Here is a 19,189-nt window from a genome sequence, read left to right as displayed (position 1 = left end):
ATTATCACAGTCATTGCAAAAACAACAACAAGGGCATGTGTTGCTCTAAGCAGGAGCTGTTTAACCAGCCACATGTCGAGTTCGTTGGGGAGATAGCAGAGTTAATTAAAAATTTGATGGCTCCTCCTCTAAATGTCGTGGTACCTTTTCAGATGTGCCATTATTTTAAAGACCAATTGATAGATGTCTTGTCTTTCTGTTGCAGACTCCTCATGATTGAACTGCAGGAAAAGATGGGCATTTTCAGAGAAAGACTAGGGCGGCTGCTTTTCAGCTATGACCAATTGCGCAGGCACAAAAGAAGTTTTACACTGCGGGAAAGCTAGTGGCCTCGTCCACCATCCACAATGGCCTGAACAAAGATTTATTTTAGCCCATGTGTGGCCAGAAGCCGCAGATGACCTCCTTTGACCTGGATATTTTCCAGGAAGAGGAGTCAGACATTAAACTTGAAAAAGTACCCTAATGTTTTCTATATGATATAGTCTTTATCTTATATCTTGAAACAGTTCAGACATGTTTTGTCCACAGTAACCTTAATACTGAGTACCAATATAACTTGTTTATTGGTCTACTCAGGTTGTGAGATGCAGCATCAATGAGGAGCTAGAGGAGCTCAAAGGCACACTGGGGGACTGCTTGCTGACTGAGCCAAACATTTACACAGCCTCTATCAGGGACCTGCCGACACCTCACTGGCAAATACTTACTCATTACTTGTACCACAGGTAAAAAACCCAAAAAAACAATATGTAATCTCTTGGTCTTTGGTTGTGTAAATTGTAGGAGTTACTGAATATTAACTGGTGAACACTGTAGTCATGTTGACAGTTTCTGTCATACGGTTTGAGACTATTTACAACTGAGCAGGTGTTATTGATGTGAAAATATTGACATTCATCAGTGTGTGAAGGGAGGCCAGTATGGTCCAACAGTTCATTACCGGGATGAATTCATGTGGCCAGATGTGGGAGATGGTGGCGATGAACTGGAGAGAGTTCCTCCCGTAGTTCACAAACGCAACACAGAAACTCTCCAGGAAGGACATCAGGAATCTCGTCACAATATCCTGGAGTCCACGGGGCAACGACCACAGAGAACAGACGTCTTCCAGAGGGAGTGCTGGCTGGTGTCCATTCAAGGTGTGTAATGCTAGCAGTTTGTAATAAGTACAATTGAATATTTTCTACATAATGACTTTATCGTATTTCTGATACCATAGAAAAATTCTTTGATAGAAAGATGACACTTAAAAAATGATGATGTATGGTTCCCTCTCCCACCTTGGAAACCAGTGAATTCTCTTGAAGTTCTTGCATACAACTATGACTAGTTCTTTTAACGGCCATGTGATTGTACTGTCTGTCTGTGTCTCAGCAGAGGAGGACATGGATATTTCCTTTGAGGAGTAGCTGGTGTTTTTGACAGGGGCCGATTCTGTCCCCCCTCTTGGGTTCCCACAGAAATGCACAGCCTGACGTCTATAATCAGGAGGATGGGAGCTTACTCATCAACAAGTAGCCTTTGCCTCTTCCTCCCGAGAGGGGTTACAGAAGAAGAGGAGTTCAGAAGACTTACGTTCCTGGCCCTGAAAAGGTCTCTCAGCTTTGGGAAGGTGTGAGGGAGAACATCAAATGTGTTCACATCATGGGAAGAAGGCACTGGATGGTTCACATCGATAAAATGTCTTGAATGTTTTGCATTTGTTTCTTTATTATTAATTATTATTTCTTTCTAGCACGATAAACAAATGGAATTGAAGTGTGTGTGATGATCTTGGGTGATTTATGTTCTGATGCTATTTATCTACAGATAAACAACAATGTACGTGTCCAATAGCCTAACTTAGTGATGGTGTGTTTGTGCCACCTAGTGTTTAGATTAGGTCAATTAAAGAAGGAACCAGTCTTGGTTCAGTTAGACCAAAGCAGTCAGTGGAGAAATCTAAAAAGATCTGGACTGAGTGCAGAAAGCGGCTGAAAACAGAACTGTGGTAGGGCCGCGCCTCTCCACAGGACAGGAAGTCCATCCACAATGTCATGAAGATAGCTGAAATAATCGGAAATGCTCCTCACTGCTATTTGAGGAGAAGTTCTACCAGATCAGCATCATGTGGTCCGCTCGCTTGTGCCTCTGTGCAGCCAAGACCTGCAGATTCAAAGCTTTTACAAACAACCTGTGTATTCGTTGGTCAGTCCGTTGCACACACCAACCATCCTGCTTTCTCAAAATAGCCTGCAGATGTTGCACCTTATATAGTAAGCAGTTGGTATATAATGTTGAATAGAGGAAAACACAATTTATTTATTATACTAATAGAAAAACAGACAAAAACAGAAAATGAGCAGGGTGCAAACCCACGACCCACCGAGCTGTGCCTTACAAGGCGGCGACATTAGCACCGTGCTATAGCAGCTGTGTGAGATAACCATAAGTGAATTCATAGGCTAAGGCATGGAAGCTCATACTTCATGTTCTTTACAGATGGGTGATAACAGTGAAAAATTTATTGGCTTTGGAAAAGACAGAGCGGAGATCATAATAATTTAACACCACGCGTCTTCTGATAAGTTATGATACGCTTCCTTGGGGACACTGGGCCCCATAAAAAGTGACATTACATGAGCACATAGAGCAATGTTTTTTTAGCCGCTTCCAGACAGACGAAAGCTGAGATGCTGATTTATTTATTTTTTTTATGAAACAGGCCAGGAAGGTGGCAAATTGTGATCTTTTTGTTGTTCCGTAAAAGTGTTACGTGACAACACGACTGATTCGTCAAAGAGAATAGTCACTATTAACTGCATCATCATTGCGTGCGCCAGACAGAGGCCAGCAGCAGAAAGTTTTATATATAAATGTGCTTATTTGTTTTTGGAAAGACGATAAAGAGGTTTTCCACCTTTGTACATCAGCTTCCACCGCTTGTTTTGGTGCTGCTGCACAGACGACATCAGAATCTGAAGTAGAAGTTAAATGTTTGTGACTGCAGGATCAAAACAGGACGTTTCACTTTCATCATGCTCCTTTGAAAACACAACTTTTCTATTTGATTTCTGATCAGCTCAGAAGTGACGGTCTGTGGTGACAGCAGTGATGACAGCAGTGATGACGTCATGGTAACCATCATCCAATCCCTCCTCAGCCTGGGTGGGCGAAACAGTTCATTGAACGTCCAGTTTGAAATGATGAGTCAAAGCTTCTCTTTGTGTCGACTAATTTAATAACATTGAAAACGACTCAAGTCCAAATCTCAAGTCTCCTGCTCAGATTATTACAGTACCAACCCTGGCAGGATGCAAGTTAAACAGAAAGCAACACATTTACTGACAGAACAGAAAGCAAACAGCTGTTAAAATGGAGTCAGATAATGAAGACACGATAATATTTGATTCAGTCAGACTTTCACAACAACAAAGGTTTGTTCACACTGAACACAAATGTGGTCTGTAGTGGTTTTGTAGTCCCCGTTTATTCAGCGCCTCTTCCTCCTCACTGGATCAAACCACAGCAGCTAAACACATCTGTAATAAATGAGTCTAAACTCAAGCCTCACATACTACCTCTTTGTTGGAGCTTTTGACCACATCCCATGGCCTTCTTGAAGTCAGTCCACGACAGCTACTTGGGGCAAGCTAACTACAGCAGCATATGATTGAGTCTCCATGGTGTGGAGTTAATTTCACCGAGCCTCCAACCCGACAGATAAACTCCACTTATAACATTATCACTGAAGGAGGCAGAGAAGTGGCTGAACATTCAACGCACAGAGCAGCAGAGTGAGAAGCCATCGTTAGCTGCTAAAGTAAGGCAGCTAGCAAAACTGAAACAACTGAGGGATTTAGCGAGTCGCTAAAAGAAGGAGAGAGAGCTGTGTGGGCTTGAGCTGAAATACTATAAGTTTAAATGTATAGCAGATAATGAGCTTTAAAGTTTAACTGGGTTGAGCTCAAGGTTATTATAGTTTTGAATTTTTCATTAGTTTTTATTTCGTCTTGACTTTGTTTTCAATTTCAGTTTAGCTTTAATTTGTTTTTAATGTGGATTTACTACTTTAGTTTGCATTTTTTGAAAATGCTTAGTTTTAGTTTAATTTTTATTAGTTTCAGTGTTAGTTTTAGTCTTTGTCACTGCAGGATGCCAAGCTCAGCTCAGCTCAACTCAGATTATTCACAAAACACTAAAATACAGCACTACAAATAAATGAAGCACATGCGACCTACAGTATAATTTTCATCAGTCTTTAGCTCTATCATTCTTGGTTAAATAGGTGAAATACAATAAATGGAGGTGAAATACAATTGATGGACAATGGAGGTGAAATACAATTGATGGACAGCAAAGGAATTGGAAGACAGTGGAGGCCCCCCTTGGTGGCACAAATAACAGGTAGGGACCTGAGGTATGACAGGAAAGCAGTTACATTAAAATCTAAACCTTTATTAATCAGAAAATTGGTATTAAAACAATGTGAAGCACAAAGAGACAGTTTGGCTGAGATATCAATGAGCCCATAAAACACACAGTGGCTGACATGCAGTAAATATAATGACCAGCAGACACATTAATCCAGCGCAAGGGGAGCTCACAGTCAAGGTGAAAGTTTATCCCACATGCAGGATGAGCTCTAAGCTGTTGTGGTGGCAGCACGGCTGATTTCTCCTATTTCCCCCCTACCATTCTGTTTTCCCCTCGTGTTTTGCCTGCTTCTCTGTGTCTCCTCCTCTCCCCTCTCTCTCAGCTCCTGAGCCCAGCTGATGATCCACACCTGCGCCTCATCAGCAGCCTCCTCTGCCTGCCACACCTGCCAGCAAACAACTACATCTCTGCCAGTATATCAACCCCGGATCGTCGTAGCTCCTGACCTGGTGCCACTGCTTGACTCAAGCTTTTGATCTTGCAACATCTCTGTTCCCCGTTCAGCTTTCCCAGTTACTAACCCTGTCTGTCTGTTTGCATTTCCCCAGGATCACTCACCTCCGTCCACCGTCTAGTCAGCTGGGTTCGCCTACCTGCCCTCTCCCTTCAGGCGTCTTCCACGGCATCCTCCCGGCTCCCCCTCGAAAACAGGGAAATGAAAACCACCTACACAGCAACCTGCAACCCAAACTAAACACAACTCTGCACAGTTGTTGGTATTCATATTATTTTGTACATATGTATGTATAAGAGATAATGGAAAACATGTTAAAATACAACCAACTATGCAGCCGATCCCTACCTGGGTCTCCGACTAATTTATCCTATAACGTTACACGGGGCGCTCCTCGTAACAGCGGTCACCGTCTGCTACTCGGCGGCCAGACGCCGCCCTGATGCTTATTTTAGTTAGTTGTGCAAACATCTAATACAACAGTAACAAACAACAGCAACCAGAAATGAGACAATACGCTTACTGGGAAGACCAGACCTGAGCCACTCACAGCAGTAAGAAGAGGTCAAAGGTCAGCGAGCAGGAGTCAGTGCACGGCAGGAGGACATTTGCAATTCGACTCCAGAGAGCTTTGTTGAACAGAGTCAGAGGTTACCATATCCACCTGAACACAACCTGTTGTTCTGAGTGGATTGAGCCTGAGATGGGAAACCGAGTTTTCGGTTGAGGAACAGCTGATCAGAATTACTTCAGTCAAGTATGTTGAACATGATGGAAGCGTGTGCGCAGGTAAAGAGCCAAGTAGCACTAAAACGATTAATCTATAATTTCATTACTAAAAAAATCATTTTGAATCGATACTTTGCTTAATCCATATAGTGCACTGTTTCGCACGGACAATCACTACTGTTGCACATTGCGCTGATGTGATCAAGTGAACACGACGTGATTTTGATGGAGCTGTTTGCAAAGTGGAGGAAGAGAAAACAGCGAGGGACAAAGAATGAAGTGTCCAAAGTCTGGGATTATTTTAAGCTAAAAGAAAACAACAAGTCTAACATTACAGTCTGTCCACCGTGAAACAAAACTTATGTCACCTTGGCAACAGCACGACGACAATGCTTCAGCATCGGATCAGAAAGCACCTGGTCGGCATCAAGTCCACCACAGACAAGGTAACAGCAACTTGAGCATTTGACTTAAATCATGATTGATTGTTCAGTTGAAGGTTAGCAAAAGTAAACTTCTCAGCTGTAGACGTACATTTGTTATTTTTCTCTGTCTGGTTGGGCCGTGAGTTTGGGTTGTAGTGTCACAGTCATGACTTACACAGCTGATCCTGGTACCGGGGGCGCAAAGCAAAAGATTAGAGAAGAAGAAGAAGAACGTACTCTATTGTCACATAAACATACATAGCAAAATTCATCCTCTGCATTTAACCCATCCCTGAAGGGAGCAGTGTTCAGCGCCCGGGGACCAACACCAGATTGAAATGCCATGCCAGGGCGCTGACTGGAGAACCTAACATGTTTTTGATGGCGAGGGAAACCAGAGCCCCGGGAGAAAATCCATGCATGACACGGGGAGAACATGCAAACTCCACACAGAGAGGCAACAGGGGTTTGAACCTGTGACCTTTTTGCTGTGAGGCGACAGCGCCAAAGCGCCAACCACTGCACCGCCGTGCCGCTTTGTAGTAATACTTAATTTTTTTAGTTTTTTCTACTCCCGTTTGCTGAAACTGGGCCCAGAGGTCATACTGAGGTCATGTAATGACAACTGATCCAAAGGCTGAAGAATTATTTTGATCAACATCATCGTAAAAAGTCCATTTTAAAGAAAAAACAAGAACCCTGCTGTGGTTCCAGCTTCTCAGTTAAGAAGATTTGCTTCTTTTCTGTCTTAGTTGATAAACTTTTATTTTATTTTTATTTTAAACATTTTTATACGTTTAAAGTTTCAGTTGGATAAAACAAGAAATTTGACATCAAATTCTGAAACCCTGATGGGCAGGTTTTAGGGTTGGGCCAATAGATGATGCCATCGTCCATCAGCTGACAGACATCACAACGCTGAGCCGTCATTGTGATTATAAACCCCCGCCCCCCCAGCAAAATAATTCTCCAATTTTCACAGTAACCACCCTGTCAAAGCAGGTTTTAATGACCACGTACATTCTAATGATTGTTTTTAAGTATGCTTTGCACCTGCCTCAGAATTCTCTTCTCCCCACAATCAGACGCACACCTACACCACAGGTAAACACCCCAGATTGCCCCGCCCCCCGTCTGCTCCATTTTCTCCATCATCTCCAGCCTATGTTTTATAAAGTCGCATAAAAGACCGAGAACCTGTCTTTATTCTGTATATTTCTACCCGCAATCCGTTATCACGGCAGCAGGTGAGCTGCACGTCGGCTTATTAGTGACGCAGCCTATCAAACAACTGAAACCAACATCTGCACCCTGTGCACACTGCTGCTTTACCTGGTCCAGCTGCCCCCCCCAAACCCCCCCCCCCCAGTGAAGTCTGTGCGAGAACACATGCACATAAAATGACTGCTGCCCCCACACACCCAATGACATCGTCCATCACAATGTTTCATTGTAGACATCGTCTGAAGGACACATTGCCCAACCCTAGCAGGTTTATAACATCTTATTCACAAAGGAAATAATTAAACAGAAAAAGTCCATGGTGTCCGCAGCTGTCCGTGTATGTGTCCACTTTGAGTGTATTCGAGGCTTTAGCGTTAGCTAGCTAGCTTACTATGTTAAAGATGATTAATGTGACTTGTAATTATTGCAAATTTGGCAACCAAGTCAGGCCCCTGAACCAATCCTGCAATCAATTATTTGACCAGAAACGGTTGGGATGTTTTCCCAGAGCTTCTCCCAGCTCAGGGAGAGATTGTGGCAGAAGGAAAAAGGAACCAACAGAGGAGACTGGAACTGCTCTTCACATTTATTCATTTAGCTGATGCTTTTATCCAAAGTGCTCTCAATTTGAAGGCGTCTTCAGTGTCCCTGCGGGACGGTGATACCTTCAATGATGCCGGAGGGATGTTATCACAGGCCTGCACCTGAGGAGGAAAACTGCCAGCTGTGCCATTAAAACTTGACTTGTGGAGGGTGCCAAGCCCAACACCAGAGTTTGGATGTAGAGTTAATGCTAGCAAGTGATGACTGGATGCTGGACAAGACTGTCGAGATGGCTATCCACTGTAGAGTGGGCTGCTGGGCTGGGCCTCGCAGTTGCAGGAGTAGTTTTTTTCTCTGCTCAACGGCTTTCCGTGGGACTGAGGAGTTGAAAGAACTGCAGGTGGTGTTCAATACAACGGTTGTCCTCAAACAAACGGTCTTCGTGAGAGCTCCAGATTGCAGACGCAATACTGTTTTGAAATGAGTCTTTCAGGAGCCTGGGCACTTCAAGGGCATGAGGAGGCAAAATGAAAAACAGCTTAATTGACTGATGAATGTTTAAAACGAGGCAGCGTGAACACATTGGTGGCGTTTAAGGGCACCAGCCTGAGTAAAGGTTTTCTCACATTGATCACACCAGTACGGTTTATTCCCAGTGTGAATACGCCGGTGGACGGTAAGCTGACTTGATGTACTGAAAGCTTTCCTACATTTGTCACAGCTGTACGGTTTTTCTCCGGTGTGAACACGTTGGTGGGCGTTTAGTTCACCCGATGAAATGAAAGCTTTCCCACACTGATCACAGCTGTAAGGTTTCTCTCCAGTGTGACCACGTTGGTGGACTTTCAGCTGACTCGATGTGGTGAATGTTTGCCCACATTGGTCACAGCCGTACGGTTTCTCTCCAGTGTGAACTCGCTGGTGTTTTTTCAGGTCACCTGATGTGGTGAAAGCTTTCCCACATTGGTCACACTTGTAAGGTTTCTCGCCAGTGTGACCACGACAATGAACTCTTAATTCAGCTGGTGCAGCAAAGGTTTTCCCACATTGGTCACACATGTAAGGTTTCTCTCCAGTGTGAACACGTCGGTGGACTTTTAAGATATTAAAACTCGTAAATTTTTTCCCACATAGGTTACACCAGTATGGTTTCTCTCCAGTGTGAACGTGTTGGTGCATTTCTAGCATACCCGATGTGGCGAAAGCTTGCCCACATTGCCCACAGCTATACGGTTTCTCTCCAGTGTGAACGCGTAGGTGGATTTTTAGTACACCTGAATGAGCAAAAGATTTCCCACATTGGTCACAGTTATATGGTTTCTCCCCAGTGTGAACTCGTTGGTGGATTCTTAGGTCACCTGACTGAATGAAAGCTTTCCCACACTGGTCACAGCTGTACGGCCTCTCTCCAGTGTGAACTCGGTGGTGGATTTTTAGTTCACTTGATTGAGTGAAAGCTTTCCCACATTGGTCACAGCTGTATGGTTTCTCCCCGGTGTGAATTCTCTGATGAACCATTAAATTATAAGCTCTTGTGAAGTATTTGTCACAGTGCTGACAGTGGTGACGCTCTCTCTCTCTTCCTCTCCGTTTCTATAGAAACACACAGACATACAGAGAGTGAGATGTCATGGTGGAGCGAGCTATCTAGAACCATAAATGACATTTACAGCACATCTGTGGAACATAACCCACAAGTCTGACTAACGCATTACCACCTTTGACACCCAACTGCAGGGGTGTGTTCACAGAGGGGCCTGGGGTCGGACAGACCTCTATAGGAACTAGATTTGTCTGCTGATACAGCTCACAGTATTGGACAAAAAACAAAAAAAAACATTGTCCCCTTTTTTCAGGGTCTAAATTGTTTATTTAAAAAGACCCTGCTCGGGGGGTAGTACTTTCTCAAAATAGGTATTTGGGGGGTGTTTTTCCTTGCAGTGCATTTCTTACATACATACACATGTATTTTTCTTACTAGTATATATTGTCAGTTGTAGATCTTGTGTTGTATTGATGCTTTGTTGATGCTAGCATGTTGTTCCTCAAATGTATTTCGCTTTGGATAAAAGTGTCAAGTGCCAAATGAGTAAATGTACTAGAATGGGCATTCACTAAAGTAAATGCGTCTGAGAGCTGTTAGCTGTTAGCTGTGACTGCTACCAACACTACCGCAAAGTACTGCTCCATCAACAATCCTTTAGTGCTACCTACAGGTAAAAGAATCACATGCCACAGACTAAACCATTTGTATATTAAAGCAGCAATTGGCATTCGCCGGGCCCTTGCACATGAAGCGTGTCAGATAGTGTTTCACTCAAGTGTCACACATTTCGGACACTGCACGAAATACTTAAATCACTTCCTGTTCCCTCCATGTGGTGCAAAGGAGCACCCAGCAATGATATGTTATGTCCCTGTACATCAAGTGTGAAACACATTATATACATATATTTTAATTGCATGATGATTGCCACACAGGGCTTACTTCCTGTTGCCAGTAGGTGGCGGTACGACTAACTGATTTTTGGCATGTAGATGTGTTGGGTGCGGGACCATCGTCAAGCACATGAATAATACAGATGTGAGCATGTACACTTAAGTTGTAACAACTTCCTGTTTCGTGGCAAATAATTGATATTCTACTCCACGACACAGGCTGCCCCAGCCGACCAAAACTTACCATTTGTACAATCTGTAATCAAAAGGTAAAAGACTGCACAGCAAAAATTTGAAAACAATCCGACTTATTCTCTAGGAGGAGTTCATTTAAGTGTGAACTGTGTAAATAGCCAAATATGAGTTAAATCAATAATGGCGGACTTCCTTTTGGTTGTTGACCTGCCATGCGCGTGTGTAAAGTTTTGTTAGTTTTCGAGAACATTTAAGCCGTCAAAAATTAGATGTATTTACAGAAATATTCATTCCTTCATTTCAGTATTGGAGTCAACATGCCATGCCCTGGATTCGAACAGTCAATCTTTGGATATACAGGGCAATGTCTTAACCACTGGACTATTAAGGCATAGTGTTTATGGTGTGTTATTAACCTTTTCCTTTTATTTTTTCTGGTCGCAGAACATGTCATGCCCCAAAATACCAATAGAGGACAATATATGCCAACAAATTCCTGCTACAGCACAGTGTTGCCGTTAAATATATTTTCTGTGATATCTAGTCCACTGTTGCAAAATAACATGAAGAAACAAAAAGCCCTGCAGATTCAAAGACTGACTGTCCGTCCACCAGGACAAATGGGTAACTTTGTGGAGGAGCTAGACACACTACTGTCTTCAATACCAGAGCATGACTGTCCCCTATGAACATTCACTTATACAATTAGAACTCAGCAGACTTCCTGTCTCTGATTCAGTCCCCCCGACCCACAAAGCTGGCAAGGTGCTTGACCTCGTTCTTGTCCGAAACTGTGCCACAGAGTGCCTAACAGTCACACCTCTACATGTGTAGAGGTTGCAGACGTACCGCGGTAAGCGTGTCAACTCATTTCCGTTTCTTGTGTGTTGGTACCGTGTTGTGCTGCTCTCGCTAAATACCAGTTACATTTGTTAGATTACAGCGGCCAACTGTCCGTTTAACACTTATTCTTACAGTAATTTTGCCTAAGCACTCGCAGTTCTTTCCATCTTTTAGTGACTGCTGTTCAGTCTCAGTTGTTCAAAAGTTCTGGTAGCTGACGCTACAGTAATTTAGCTTAGCAGCTAGCGATCTCCTTTTCCTTCTCTCTCTCCTACTTTCTCCTGCTCGGTGTGTCAGATGTTGAGTTACTCCTCTGCCTCCTTTAGCGGTAATGGTACGTGTAATAAGTGTAGTTTATTTATAAACATGGAGACGAGGCTCAGTGATTTAGAAGTCCGGCTCCACACCTTGGTAGATCAGTCTTTAGCTAGGAAGGAAGGTGAGGCTGGGTGACTGTCCGAAGGAGGAATAGTCGTACGCATTCAAAGCCCACGGGGCACCATCAACCTGTTCACGTTTCTAACAGATTTTCCCCACTGAGTGACACGCCCGCTGAGAAACCAACTCTGATCATTGGCAGCTCCATTTTGAGAAAGGTGAAGTTAGCGAAGCCAGCGGCCATAGTTAAGTGCATCCCTGGGGCCAGAGCGGGCGACATTGAGTCTTATTTGAAACTGCTGGCTAAGGATAAACGTAAATACAGTAAGATTGTTATTCACGTCGGTAATGACTCCTGGTAACGCCAATCGGAGGTCACTAAGATTAATGTTGAGTCGGTGTGTACATATGCAAAAACAATGTCGGACACCGTAGTTTTCTCTGGACCCCTGCCAAATCTGACCAGTGATGACATGTATAGCCGCATGTCGTCATTCCGCGGGCTGGTTGTCAAGGTGGTGTCCAGCAAACGATGTGGGCTTTGTAGATCATTGGCAGACTTTCTGGGAAAGACCTGGTCTGATTCGGAGAGACGGCATCCATCCCACTTGGGAAGGAGAGGCTCTCATTTCTAGAAATCTGGCCAAGTTTATTAGTGGACCAAATCCATGACAACCACAAGAGCAATAGTGCAAATAAATAAATAAATAAATAAATGTGGACTCTTCAACATCAGATCTCTCTCTTCTAAAGGTGTACTAGTAAATGTAATAATATTGGATTATGATATTGATTTATTTTGTCTTACTGAAACCTGGCTGGGTGATGGAGAATATGTTAGCCTAAATGAAAACAAAGACAGTTAGCTCCATGGTATAATACTGAAACTCACAAATTAAAGCAAATATCGCAATTTGGCATTCCACCAAACTGCAAAATTCTTGTTTAATTTGGCAAGATAAATCTTAAAACTTATAGGAAGGCCCTCCGTAATGCCAGAGCAGCGTACTACTTTTACTGTAGCCAGGCTGACAGGAACTCAGATAAAACTGAAGTTATTGTTCCGGGGCCTAAGCACCTCCGTGACGCATTATCTAAAGATATAGTTTTCCTTGATGGCATCGCCCTGGCCTCCAGCACCACTGTGAGGAATCTTGGAGTTGTCTTTGATGAGGACATGTCTAAGTCTCACATGTCTCACATGCAAATTTCAAGGACCGCCTTTTTTCACCTGCGTAATATTGCGAAAATCAGGAATATCCTGTCTGATGATGCAGAAAAACTAGTCCATGCATTTGTTACTTCTAGGCTGGATTACTGCAACTCCTTATTATCAGGTTGCTCGAAAAAGTCCATTAAGACTCTTCAGCTGATTCAGAATGCTGCAGCACGTGTTCTGACAGGAACCAGGAAAAGAGATCACATTTCTCCTGTCTTAGCTTCTCTGCATTGTCTTCCAGTAAAATCCAGAATAGAATTTATGATCATTCTTCTTACCTACAAAGCTCTTAATGGTCAGGCACCATCTTATCTTAAAGAGCTCATAGTACCTTACTATCCCACCAGAGCACTGCGCTCCCAGAATGCAGGGTTACTTGTGGTTCCTAGAGTCTCCAAAAGTAGACTAGGAGCCAGAGCGTTCAGCTATCAAGCTCCTGTCCTGTGGAACCAAGTTCCAGTTTCGGTTCAGGAGGCAGACACCATCTCCACATTTAAGAGTAGGCCTAAGACTTTCCTCTTTGATAAAGCTTATAGTTAGGGCTGGCTCAGGTGAGTCCTGAACCATCCCTTAGTTATGCTGCTATAGGCCTAGACTGCCGGGGTATTTCCTATGATGCACTGAGCTCCTCTCTCCTCTACTTTCTCTCCCTCTGTATGCAGCCTCATCCCATTATTGCATGTTACTAACTCGACTTCTCCCCTTCTCCCGGTAGTCTTGTGCTTTCTCGTCCCTCTCCTCTCTCCTCCTATCACTTCCTGCAGGTTTTCTGGCTCTGGAGCTGTGGAGTCTGGATCTGTGGCTGCAGGTCACCTGCTGCCCCCGTGTTCCTGCTCAACACCCTCTGCTACAACTACTATTGTTACTAGTCCTATTGTTATTATTGTCATTAACATTATGATTGTTATCAGTAACACTACTATAAATATCTGTACCATTTTTCATTTAGTCTATAGCAACATCACCTTTACTGTCTGTACCTCTGTTTGTGTATATTGTGTAGGCTGCCTCCCTCCCCTCTCTCTCCTTCCATCCCTCTCTTTTTCTCTCTTGCCCTCTCTCTCCCCTCTCTCTCTCTCTCGTCGTCGTCTCTCTCTCTCCTTCACCCCCAACCGGTTGAGGCAGATGGCCGCTCACCCTGAGCCATGGTTCTGCTCGAGGTTTCTGCCTCTTAAAGGAAGTTTTTCCTTGCCAATGCCCTTTTATGAAAAGCACTGTGAGATAACTGTTGTTGTGATTTGGCGCTATATAAATAAAATTGAATTGAATGCGTCAGACAACTATTTCATTCAGTTCACGGTATGCCTACAGGAACAGCCCATTGTTCCAACACCATTTGTCTCACACCGCTGCAACCTGTCTCCCACTCACTTTGCCTCAGTGGTAGCTTCCGCTCTACCCTCCCTCAACATTGTGGTCAATGATGCCACACAATCTCTGTGCTCTACACTAAGCTAGTGCCTGGAAAGCCTGTGTCCTCTATCCACCAAGCCTGCTCGCCCAAATCAGTCCCGTCAAAACGAGCGAACGGGCAGTCTAAAACAGGTCTCAGAATTCCTCTCACGGAATGACCTCCTAAATCCATATCAGTCTGGTTTTAAGAGTGGCCACTCTTCTGAAACGGTTCTTCTGTCTGTAACAGAAGTCCTAAGGGTCAGCTAAAGCTGCAGCCAATCCTCGGTTCTTATCCTGCTTGACCTATCAGCTGCCTTTGTCACAGTCAACCACAGGATCCTGCTATCCGCTCTCAGCAATCGCACGCATGTTTTTCGAATCCTACCTCTCAGGGCGTTCCTACAATGTTTTGTGGCAAGGATAATTATCCTCCTCCCACTGGCCTCTCCACAGGAGTCTGTGGAGAGGCTCAGTGCTAGGGCCCCTTCTCTTCTCAATTTACACCACTTCACTGGGGCCGATCATTCGCTCACACAGCTTCTCTTACCACTGCTATGCAGACGATACACAACTCTACCTATCCTTCCCGCCAGGCGAACCCACCGTCTCGGCACGGATCACGGACTGTCTCTCTGCCATATCTGTATGGATGAAGGCTTGCCACCTTCAACTAAACCTCTCTAAGACTGAACTCTTGGTCATTTCGGCCAAGCAATCTATCCACCATAACATCAAACTACAAATTGACTCTTCAACCATCACTCCAACCAAGGTGGTGAGAAACTTGGGTGTCATGATTGCATGACCAGCTGTCCTTTTCAGACCATGTTGCTGCTGTGTCTCGGTCATGCCGCTTTGCTCTATACAACATAAAGAAAATCAGGCCCTACCTCACTCAGTATGCCACCCAGCTTCTGGTACAGGCCATGGTTATCTCTCACCTCGACTATTGCAATGCCCTCCTAGCAGTTCTTCCAGCTTGTGTGGTGAAACCCTTAGAAATGGTTCAGAACGCAGCAGCGCATCTGGTTTTTGATCAGCCCACAAGGACTCATGTCAGTCCATTACTCAGTGACCTCCACTGGCTCCCCGTGGCCTCCAGAATCAGATTCAAGTCACTAATGCTTGCATACAGAGTGACTACTGGGTCTGCACCCATCTACCTAAACTCCATAATACAAACTTACGTTCCGTCTCGGCCGCTACGCTCCTCCAACGAATGCCGCCTGGCTCTGCCATCCCTTCACACAAAGCAATCCCTGTCCTGGCTATTCTCATCTGTGACACCACGATGGTGGAACGTGCTACCACACGCCATCAGAGCAACTTGAAAACTCATCTCTTCCGAGAACACTTCCTCTTAGAACACCTCTAACTCCTAACCGGTGCTCTTCTTCTTTTTCTATCTCCTTACAATTATCTTGTTTTGATTGCACTTTTTGTTAACTCTTACTTCCTTCCCCAGGTATTTACCCCACTGATGTGATATGTGCTATGAGCTCGTACTAGTATTTATTGCTGCTCTTACTAGTATGTATTGTCAGTTGTAGATCTGTATTTGATGCTCTGTTGATGCCTGTATGTTGTTCCTCAAATGCAAGATGCTTTGGATAAAAGCGTCTGCCAAATGAGTAAATGTAAAAAGTGACTAATCTTTTGAATAATTTATTCTATGTAAGCAATGTTTTCATTTAGAAAGACCAACAATTTACAATTTACTAACGACAACAAGTCAGTGGGAATTAAACATTATGTTGACAGCATTAAGTTCACCATGCAGCTGTGATCAATTCATAGTTTTCACGTGATGTCACATTCCATGAAAAACGCTCCTTTTTCCTTTTTCCACTGCCTGCCAACCAGTGATACACTGTTACTATGAGTTTTTTTCTTTTGCATTGCCAAATTGCTGGATGGTAGTTGTACTTTCTGATGCACAAATCGAGGAAGAGACAAGCCTGAGCTGTGTTAGGTGAGGGATTCCCCACAAGGTAAACGTAAACATTACCGCAGTTGAGTGGCGGCAGGGACCTGGCACTTTTTAACGATAGACATGCGGCAGCGGATGCTGTAACATGGATTTGAAGTGCCCAACACTTGTAGTTTGTGTTCATATCTTTCTTTTTCTTAAGTTGAGAGGTGATCCAAATAAATGTAACTGCTTTTGCGGCGTCTCTACGGGGGAGTCGTGGCATGAGCCGTTGTGTTGGTCTGTTGTTTTGCCCTCCAGGTACCGCAAATGTCACGTGACTGAAAACTATGAACTAACAGTGGGATGAGGTGGGAATTGAACCCAGGTCTTGCTCTTAAGACCAACCACAGTATGAACTGAGTTATCACATAACGACTGGAATAAAAGGGGCTCCTCCAGAGACATTTGACTAACCTATTGAACCACCAGTCAGCCTGCTGATAAGGACACAATTTGATCCTTTGTTGATTAAAAAAAAAGTGCATTTGCTTAAAAAGCATGCACTAATCTAAGAGTAAAAAATGATAGCTGAAAAGCATTTCATTTTGTACTCTTTAGTTAGTGCTTGAGTAGCTGAGCATAAAAATATACATCATGTGTCCAAACAGGGAGGAATATATAGCAAGTTAAAGAATTTGTGACATGGGGAGACCTCAGGCTACAGCTACAACAGGGAGTGAATGGGAGACGACGGAGTTTCCAATCAATGATTCAGAGATTTAAAAAAAACAAACAAACAAAAAAAAAACTAAACCTCCACTGAGCAGGATTTTGACATTTTGAGGGAGAAAAGGCATGTGGCTACATTTTCTGTAACCTACAGCTCAAAAGGAGTCTGTAGCTGCACATATGCTGGAGCATTTAGCTCTGTGACGTGTTCTCTGGAGTGACAAATCACACTTTTGTGTGAAAGTGTCTGTCTGGTTGTCTTTTGTCGGGTGGTAGCCAGGAGAACGGTACTTGCCAAGTGTAAAGTTTGGTGGATTGTGGTGTGGGGTTGTTTTTCAGGGGTTGGGCTTGGCCCCTTAGTTCCAGTGAAAAGAACTGTTAATGCTTCAGCATACCAACAACTTTGTGGGAAAAGTTTTGCGCACCAGTCCATCGAGGCTTCGTTTAATCTATGCAACTATATAGCGTACTGTTTCGCACGGACATTTATGACAGCCCCACATCACACTTACGCTGTGTGAACACGACGTGTTTATGATGGTGCTGTTTACAAAGTGGAGGAAGAGAGAGAAAATAGCAAGGGACTAAGAAGAACGTGTCCAAAGTATGGGATTATTTCAAGATAAAATAAAACAACAACTCTGTTACAGTCCGTCCACCGTAAAACTAGTAAAATAATTTAACCATATTATTATATTTATATATTGTATTTTAACCATGTAGCAGTTTCTAACCTGTAACAAACACTTTTTACTCCATAAAGAGATGAACTGCACACACTAAAGAATATTAAAAACACAGAGTATTTGTGCTTTGAGTAGTTAACGAAGTACTTTTATTCAAGTGGGTTTGTCAAATGGTATTTTTTACTTACTAATTATTTTCAGAACTTTAAACAGTGGCTGGGGTCTGCAGTACGAGGACTGACATGGGTGAATCTGAGACAGACAGCAGACTGACGGTGATATTTATTGTACTCAAGGGCTCAGCTGAGCTGATTACTTGAGGAGAGCTAGAGAAGTGTTTTTAGTTTTAATAACTAATGTTAATGTCTCATGTCATTGGGAACTGTACTTGCATAAAATTGCCAGTTGTTTAGATGGCTCACAGGTCAGGTAGTAGCGCCTCAAAGCACAATGTTGTTAAATGGCTACTAACATAAATGTTGCCCATCAACATCTTGTAAAAAAACTCTGTGTTAAACGGCGCCTTGGTTGTGAAGGGAGCCAGAAAAACACGGACATGGTGTTGATTAACACAGACAGTGTGGTCACATGGAGATCTACGGTCTCCCGTTTTAAAGAGTGATGGCTGTTTGCTCTCGAAGTTGTTTTATTCTACGTCGACAGAAGGAAAGAGGTGTTGATGTCATAGGCTACTGGAGTCCTCACCTGACTCTAATTTATTTCCCCACATTGATCTGCGTCTGAATCCAAGTGTTTGTCTTTTTAAAAGGTTTTTCTCTTTGCCACGAGTTTACTGACACACACTCCAAAGACAAATGTAGAATATTTATTAGACATCATGTTAGACATTCAACAATTTCCCGTAACAACAAGCAGCGTTCACAGCGCGACTAAGTGGCACGTGACAGGTTCACACACACGACTCCAAAGACGAATCAGAAAGGTAGACAGAGGCATTCGCGAGGACAGCTACGGATTCTCTTCCTGTTTTCTACAGCTGTCGTCTCTATGACAACCACAGACGCATTCGGCTGACGGTCACCAGGTACCAGGGCCACTCGTTAAACCGAAACACCGGAAGTGCTGGGTTCGTGCTAAAGGTGGTGACAGCCACCCCTTACCAACACCATTAGAAATGTCAGTGCCTAAAACTTCGTCACTGACTGTGTGCATGACGAGCTGCTAACCCTACAGCGGTGCACGCGGCCGTGATGTGCTAGCCTGTGAGCTAGCAGGTAAGGTTAGCCTCTTTTGTGTTGCTGCGACGTATCAAACGGTGACGTTTCATTATGCGTTGTGTCTTTAGTCTCGTGAGGAAGTCGTGAACACTGACCTGAACATCGGTGCTATCAGAGCACGAGGCTGCTGTTTGGCTCCTGTGGTCCGGGTTCTGGTTCTCCATCGTCCTGCAGGTCTCCGCTGTGACTGGTGGACCGTGTTGTCCTGGACTGAGTCTGGATTCTGGTCTCGGAGCTCTTCAGGCTGAGATACAGGAGCGCTGCGGGATCCCGCGACCCGGAAATGCAACCAGAGCAGGTACAGAAGAGAGTTAGAGAGTTGCGGAAGTGACGCGTGTTATGGGGCAGCCAATAGTTTCAG

At 43.9% G+C, this 19,189-nt stretch overlaps 2 protein-coding genes across 2 annotated transcripts in view; one reads left to right on the top strand and one right to left on the bottom strand.

The window, feature by feature from the left end:
• LOC119912601 (zinc finger protein 2-like) overlaps positions 1 to 19,189 on the top strand; it is a 746,717-nt gene that overhangs the window by 155,126 nt on the left and 572,402 nt on the right. The gene's annotated exons all lie outside the window — the stretch shown is intronic.
• On the bottom strand, positions 7,411 to 19,127 carry LOC119912655 (zinc finger protein 239-like). Its single transcript, XM_038731938.1, has 2 exons — positions 18,924 to 19,127; positions 7,411 to 9,387 (listed from the first exon to the last, which is right to left on the bottom strand). The coding sequence occupies exons 1-2, from the start codon at positions 18,990 to 18,992 to the stop codon at positions 8,353 to 8,355; spliced, it is 1,104 nt and encodes a 367-aa protein (XP_038587866.1). The 5' UTR covers positions 18,993 to 19,127; the 3' UTR covers positions 7,411 to 8,352.

Source organism: Micropterus salmoides, unplaced genomic scaffold (genome assembly GCF_014851395.1).
Source record: "Micropterus salmoides isolate LMB-PRFRI ecotype aquatic unplaced genomic scaffold, ASM1485139v1 Ms_hic_scaffold_2, whole genome shotgun sequence".
NCBI classification, from domain to species: Eukaryota; Metazoa; Chordata; class Actinopteri; order Centrarchiformes; family Centrarchidae; genus Micropterus; species Micropterus salmoides.
The sequence above is the reverse complement of the archived record's forward strand: the minus strand, read 5'-3'. Positions and strand labels throughout refer to the sequence as shown.

Excerpts from the sequence above, each read along its gene's own strand:
- LOC119912655 (XM_038731938.1), bottom strand. The coding sequence starts at position 18,992 with ATGGAGAACCAGAACCCGGACCACAGGAGCCAAACAGCAGCCTCGTGC. Across the intron at positions 9,388-18,923 it reads CTGATAGCACCGATGTTCAG|AAACGGAGAGGAAGAGAGAG; the intron begins GTCAGTGTTCAC and ends GTGTTTCTATAG.